The 7,570-nt window shown below is 43.7% G+C and overlaps 1 protein-coding gene across 2 annotated transcripts; it reads right to left on the reverse strand.

The window, feature by feature from the left end:
* Nucleotides 1–471: 471 nt before the first annotated feature.
* LOC125481805 (transmembrane protein 141-like) lies at nt 472–4,444 on the reverse strand. 2 transcript variants are annotated; one of them, XM_048593718.1, is made up of 5 exons: nt 3,967–4,444; nt 3,616–3,682; nt 3,447–3,530; nt 2,797–2,904; nt 472–1,753 (listed from the first exon to the last, which is right to left on the reverse strand). In XM_048593718.1, the coding sequence occupies exons 1-5, from the start codon at nt 4,018–4,020 to the stop codon at nt 1,671–1,673; spliced, it is 396 nt and encodes a 131-aa protein (XP_048449675.1). In that variant the 5' UTR covers nt 4,021–4,444; the 3' UTR covers nt 472–1,670. The 2 variants fall into 2 exon arrangements, with proteins under 2 accessions (XP_048449675.1, XP_048449674.1); XM_048593717.1 differs by lacking the exon at nt 3,616–3,682 and having other exon boundaries at nt 3,967–4,389.
* Nucleotides 4,445–7,570: the final 3,126 nt, after the last annotated feature.

A 7,570-nucleotide genomic window follows, 5' to 3' on the forward strand; every position in this document is an offset into this window, starting at 1 on the left:
TCTGGATGGGTATATGAATAGGAAGGGGCTGGGGGGATATGGGCCAAATGCTGGCAAATGGGACTAGATTTATTTAGGATATCTGGTCAGCATGGATGAGTTCGACTGAACGGTCTGTTTCTGTGTTGTCTGAGTCTATGATTCAGAGGGTTACATAAGAAAGCTTGTTATTATATTATGTAGTTAACTGTAACAAGTCATTTAATACAATGTTATACATTCTAACACGTCACTATTCTGTACAGAATATAACATTCCATGATTGTATTGTCTAACAACTCTTTCATCTCTCGAAGAATTAAAATCAAAACCTGATGTATCCATGATTGGATTATCAATGTGCAGACTCCCATCCCATGCCTCATTGGTGACCAAAATGCGATACATATTCCGTTATCAAACCCTTAATTACAAAACAGAGATAATATTCTGTCTTTCACGATTAAAGAATAAACTGCAACACAATAGAACTTGTCTCCTTACTCACATTTATTGAGTTAGACAACACAACATTGTACTCTGTTCTTTTAGATGGCAGTATGCACTGTCATGTCATTTTGTGCAGCATTGCCTTATATAAGGTTGACGTGCAGTTTCACAGAAGAGTAATCAACTAAATTCTGACACATCAAGTGTCCAACAGCTTAGTTAAAGAGATACAATTTTAAAGTAGTTTAAAAGAAAGGAATGTAATCACAGAGAGGGAGGCTGAGGATGGAGGCAGGGAGACAGTGAGACCAAGAGGAAGGGAATTCTGAAGCTATGGCTCTAGGCAGCTGTAAACATGATTCCCATTGGTGAATGGATTAAAATAAAGGCTGCTAAGGGAACAGAATTAGGGGAATACCGAGGTCTCTGAGGGTGTTGAGCTCCACGGATCATTTGACAGCAAGGCTGAGAATTTAAAAGAAATCAATTTAGTGTTTGTATGTCATGTTACACAGCATGACTTACATCACTAACTTATGACCATCGTGTTCTGCTCAAAACAGAAGGCTCATAAAAGATTTTTGCAGCCACTGACTTCAGGAAGAGTAATGGTGGATTCCCTTTTTTTTTCTTACATTCCTTATCTTCAAAGTACCCTATCCTAGGACCAACATCCTCACTGAGAAGATAACTAGTGCAGGGGTGGAAAGTTTAGAATAATTTAGCAAGAGGTTGAGCCCCAAAATTTGGTATTATAAAGTAAAAAGCGAGATGAGGTTTGGACTGTACAAAGTGTATTTAATCAGATTAGTGAGCGGCTGTGCAGATAACCGTGCGAGAACAGCACTGTTGTTACTTGTCCCTCAGGAATACAGGCTTCTGATGTGGGTCTTCATGTGACTGAACTCACTTGTGAATTCAGTAGCAGCAAGCACAACGGAAAGCTAGACTAGAGGAGCAGTGTCTCACAGATTCGGTCACTTTCATGTACATTTCTCCGATAGGTCGCTCCAGTAATTGAACTTTTTTCTCAGGGGTTCCTAGGGTGAATTCACCTAATGCCTTTGTGTATTTTCACCCGTGACTCGATGATGTACTAAAATAACATCTTCAGGAAGAGATAAGCAGAAGTAGGGAGTGGAACTAAAATGAAATGAAAATTGTGCACTGTTTGAGCTGGAATAGAGCAGGGAACATTTCCTCCTCCTGCACGTTGGTTGAATAAAGTAAAAACTCAGCAATTAATCCATTATATCTCCATATTGAGTTTTCTTTCTTCCCGTGTCAGTGCTTTCCACAGAGCCATTGTTTTGATCCGTTGTAACTGCAAAAACAGGAGAATTATAGAACCATGCAGTACAGTTGACCATTTGGCCCATTTGAACTGGCTAAGGGGTAGCACAGTGGCTCAGTGGTTAGCACTGCTGCCTCACAGTGCTAGGGACCCGGTTTTGATTAGATGTATAATGTAGAAAAACGTGAACTTGCAGGAAGAGGAGAATCTGAATATTACTTAAACTGAGAGACTGTAAAATGCTGCAGTCCAGAGGAACCTGGGTGCCCTTGTAAATGAATCACAAAAAGTCAGCTTGCAGGTAAAGCAAGTAATTAAGATTAATGGGATGTTGGCCTTTGTTGCAAAGAGAATGGTGTGTTAAAATAGGGATATGTTGCACTAACTATACTGAATATTAACAAGACCAAATTTGGAATATTGTGTACAGTTTTAATCTCCTCACTTAAGTAGGGCCATGTTTCCAATGGAAGCAGTTAACAAAAGGTTCCAGACGGATTCCTGGAATGAAGAAGTTTGTCTTATGTGGAAAGGTTCAGCAGGTTTGGCCTACATTCATTTTAATGTGACATACAGGAGTCTGAGGGTTCTTACTGCACCCAGACTTCTATAAGTTTTCACATTATTGATAACCTGTTGTGAATCCTTATCAAATGTCTTTTAAGTTTGCAGAAATAACATCCTTTATCTATTGAATGTGAAATCAAAAAGTTCCTCTAGATTAGTCAGATATACCTTCACTCATATCTTGCTGACTCACTGGTTAGTTCATACTTGTCCAAATGCTCAGTCACACACTGTCTCTGATGATAAATTTTAGTCACTTCACCAAAACTAACTTAGAACTGGAAAGTCTTCAATTCTTGGTTACTCTCTTCCCCTGTCTCAAACACAAATGACTGAGGTGAAAAGCAGTTTAACTCAATGCATCACCCCAAGTTACTTTCAGGTCTACTTTTGTTTAGAACTATATCTTTTTATATCTCAAAAAACACTTTTCCTCCTTTGCATGGGAATACAGAAAAGCTTTCCCGGACTCAGCACAGTTTAATTCACACGATCTTCCTTCTCACCTTCATCAGGACTACGTGGCACTGTTCCAGTCTCAAGGTAAACCCACAGATTTGAGCACTTCTGAGTCTCCAGACGTGTCACTACATAACTCATCAACGACCCTGTTGCTGTACAGAGGATCAGTAATTTATTAAACAATTACCCAAGTATGTCACTTCTACAGAAGACAGAATAAATCAACCCCGGTCAATAACTGACCCATTAGTCTAATCTCAATCGTCAGCAAAGCAATAGAAGGCATCATTAACAGTAATAATAGCAATAACCTGCCCCAGTCCCAGAAACCTCCTGCTCCAATGGTATTCTCCAGGTCAATGCCTAGCTCTTAACCAAAATTTGAGAAGACAAATACTTGGTCATTTATCTAACTTCTGTTGTGGGACCTCTCAAATGTAGCAAGTAAGTAAATGTTAAAAGGTAACCCATTGGCTCAGAGGTGCTTTCATAAATCCTGGGGATGCTGTTATTTCATTTTTAAAAAATTCTTTTGAGGTCCTGTGAAGCACTCAGAAAAATATCTATGTTGCAGGGAAAGTTCCAGGCAAAATTGAAGATTCCCATAAAGGCATCAATGGAGCAACAGCTATTAATCAATTTCCAAACTTGTGCAATACAACAAAATATTACTCAGAACTGATAATGTACTGACCTACCGACAGCAAAACGTTCCACTGCATTGGCAGAGGTAACTTCTTATTCAGCAACGTCTGCATAACAAAAACCCCACTGGTACCTGCAGAAATTTTATCAAAGAAAAATAAAGTTTTAAAGCAATGAGCACAGTGTTACATCGTGAAATTTCAAAACTGCATAATTACCTAATATAAATGTGCCAATGCCCTTCATGAAGGCATGCGACTGGCAAGCAGCATATTCCTGAAGAGCCTGCAGACGGAAGGAAGGTGGTTAATTAGGTAAAGGTGCAGTGAGAGAGCCTGAGCTCACACACCACAAACTCTGAAAGCGGTTTCAGCCCCAGGTCACCAAATAAACTGCAAGCCCGCAGCACAGGCAGCATTCTTACAAAATGTTGCAGGAGTTCAGCTCACCCTCCACAGGTTTCACTACAAGACCACTGTTGTTGGGAAGGGGGAAGCGAATGTGTAAGGAATGCAGGGAGGATAGTGGTCTGTCAGGTTTCCCCTGACCAGGCTGAAGGGGCTCCTTACCGGGTGCTTCGCCGCCACCGAGTCCTCCACCCGGCGGAGGCCCAGATTCACCATGTCCAGGCCCCGCAGTAATCACCACCATCAGAGAGAGAGAGGCAGTAATTCCGGCCTGGACTCTCAGAGGTAGGGGATCCTGGAGTCTATGGTGGGTTGGGAGAATTCCCGGAGTCTGTGCGGGCGGGGGGTGGGGCGGAATCCTGGAGTCTGTGGGCAGTTCCAGGAGGGCTGTGTTGGTGTTGTCGGGGCTGGTGCTGAATCTGAGGGAGGGTAGGGAAACCTGGCCTGGATTGTAAAGAGAGGATTCTGGAGTGAGGGAGAAGTGATCCTGAAGACGATAATGAGGGAGATAGTAGGAACTGCAGATGCTGGAGAATCTGAGATAACAAGGTGTAGAGCTGGATGAACACAGCAGGCCAAGCAGCATCAGGGAAAGCTGACGTTTCGGGCCTAGACCCTTCTTCAGAAAGGCCCGAAACGTCAGCTTTCCGGCTCCCCTGATGCTGCTTGGCCTGCTGTGTTCACGATAATGTGGGATTCGGGGTGGGAGGAGAGGAGAAGCTGGCATGATTCCAGGGAGGTGTCATTCTCTTTGTGCCTGTCCAGCTCCTCCTCTCACCTCTTCCATAGGCTGAGATGAAGGATCCTATTAGCTGAGAAATGGTGAATTGGATTATAAACTTATAGGTGGAGAAATATAAAAAGATGTCAGCACAAAAAAGTCTGAGATCTTTTAGAATTCTGCTTATGAATAAACATCAATCATGTTATGTTTTATTAAAACAGAACTTACTCGAATTACTGAACTCACACATTTGGCCTGCTGTGTATTTCGAGTAAGTTCTGTTTTAATAAACATGTGCAAGAACCAGATAAATGTTTATCCATAAATATTTGAAAAGGCATATGATCAAGAATGAATTATGATTCTTCCTGTGAAACTACTGTGTCCTTGATAATTTGTTTTGTTCATTTGTGGGTCATATGCATCACTGGCTAGGCCAGCATTTATTGCCCATCCCTAATTACCCACAGGGCAGTTAAGAGTCTACTGTAGTGCTGTGGGTCTGGAGTCACATATACGATAGACCAGGTAAGGACAGCAGTTTCCTTCCCTAATGGACATTAGTGAACCAGGTGGGTTCTTCCCCGACAATTGACAATGGATTCACAGTCATCATTAGATCGTTAATTCCAGATATTTATTGAATTCAAATTCCATCATCTGCTATGGCAGGATTCAAACCCAGGACCTCAGAACATTATCTGGGTCTCTGAATTAACAGCCCAGTGATAATACCACTAGACCATTGCCTCCCCTTAATGGTAGGCAGCAGATCTTTCAACAAACCCTCATTTCAAAGGTAATATGTCCAGTTCCGAAGAAGATCACTGGACTCTACTTTCTGTCCACAAGTGCTGCCAGACCTGCCAACTTATCCAGTAATTTCTGTTTGTGTGTAATACATTCAGTAGTGGATTAAAAGTGTACCATTTTATATACAAGCACTTAGGTGTGTTTTGTATCAAACAGATTACATATGTGATAGCAAGAACTGCAGATGTTGGAGTCACAGATAATAGTGTGGAACTGGAGGAACACAGCAGGCCAGGCAGCATCAGAGGAACAGGAAAGCTGACGTTTCGGATCGGGACCCTTCTTCTGAAATAGGGAGGAGGAAGGGAGCTCAGAAATAAATAGAGGAGAGATGGGGCTGGGGAAGGTAGGTGGGATGGTGATAGGTGAGTGCAGGTGGGGATTGGTCAGTGAGGTGGGAGGGGCGGATGGGTAGGAGAGGGTCTAGGCCCGAAACGTCAGCCTTCCTGCTCCTCTGATGCTGCTTGGCCTGCTGTGTTCATCCAGCTTTACACCTTGTTATCTAGGAGAGAAGACGGACAGGTTGTGTCAGGTCAAGGAGGCGGGGATGAGAGGGAGGGTTAGACATGGGACATGGACATGTGAGAATTAGTGGCTGCCTTTCAGGTACAGTTCCTGCTCCCAATTCCATTTCATAAAAAATATTTGAGATGAACTTGTCATCACAGGTGTCACAGAGATGATCTATATAAATAACCCGTACGGGGCACAATTTCAAAAGTAGTGTAGATGACAAAATTCAGAGTCTTGGACTGTGAGAAGGATAATAATAGATTTCAAGTGGACATAATATAGCTGACTGAATAGAATATCCTTTATTGTCTTGTGTACTCAAGTACAGAAGTACAGGAGTACAGTGAAAAGTTTTACAATGTCACCTCTTATGGTGCCATCTTAGGTAAAAGTAACCAAATACAAATCTTAGGTACAAAAAATAGAAATAAAAAAGAAAAATTCTTGCATGACCTTACAGTGATTCATAGTATAAGGTAGAAATAAGACATAGTTAAAAGGATAGATATTACAGTCAGATAAACAGATTACAAATAAACATTACATTGCAGTAGCTCAGTGCAGGGGCTTCCACACTAGGTCTGACCACCCGTGCAAGACCCCAGTCCAACAACCATCCCCACTTCGCGCTGGCTCTCAGCTGCTCCAAGGTAAATTTTCCCTGGGACTCACTTCCCAGTGCCGGTCTCCACTCTGGGACTCACTTCCCAGTGCTGGCCTCCAATCCGGGACTCACTTCGCAGTGCCAGCCTCTACTCCGGGACTCACTTCTCCGCGCCGGCCTCTACTCTGGTATTCACTTCCCAGTGCCGGCTCTACTCCAGGACTCACTTCTCAGTGCCGGCCTCCACTCCAGAACTCACTTCCCAGTGCCAGCCTCTACTCGAGGACTCACTTCCCAGTGCCGGCCTCTACTCCGGGACTCACTTCTCCGTGCCGGCCTCCACTCCGGGACTCACTTCCCAGTGCCGGCCTCTACTCCGGGACTCTCTTCTCCGTGCCGGCCTCCACTCCGGGACTCAATTCCCAGTGCCGGCCTCCACTCCGGGACTCACTTCCCAGTGCCGGCCTCCACTCCGAGACTCACTTCCCAGTGCCGGCCTCTACTCCGGCACTCACTTCTCCGCGCCGGCCTCTACTCTGGCACTCACTTCTCCGCGCCGGCCTCCACTCCGGGACTCACTTCCCAGTGCAGGCCTCTACTCTGGGACTCACTTTTCAGTGCCGGCCTCCACTCTGGGACTTGCTTCCCAGTGCCAGCCTCTACCCCAGAATATGCCTCTGGGGCTCGCCAGCTCCTCGATTCCCCTCTAGGTAATTCTAAGTCATTAGTTGAAAAAAGATGTAGAAAAGAGGGGTAAAAAAAACTGCAAAAAGGAAAAGAACAAGTGCAGCAGAGGAGCTCTGGCTGGCACATCTTACTCTGCTGCCATCTTGCCGAAAGTCAATGGTGGTTGGAAATTAGTGCATATACACATGCCGTGATATAGTTTGGTAGGAAAAACAAAGCCATAGAAAATAAAGGGAATGATTCTAAAAGACATGCAGGAACATAGGAATCAGGGACAAATGTGAGTAAATTGATGGTGGCAGGATAGGTTGAGAAAGTTTTTTGAAAATCGTATACGTCCTAGTATTCATGAATGGGGCAGTTGAGTACAAAACCACAACATGAGAAACTTATCAATTTTTGAGAGGCATTAACGATTTGGGGGG

Source organism: Rhincodon typus, unplaced genomic scaffold, assembly GCF_021869965.1.
Source record: "Rhincodon typus isolate 14 unplaced genomic scaffold, sRhiTyp1.1 hic_rhity00003655, whole genome shotgun sequence".
Taxonomy (NCBI): domain Eukaryota; kingdom Metazoa; phylum Chordata; class Chondrichthyes; order Orectolobiformes; family Rhincodontidae; genus Rhincodon; species Rhincodon typus.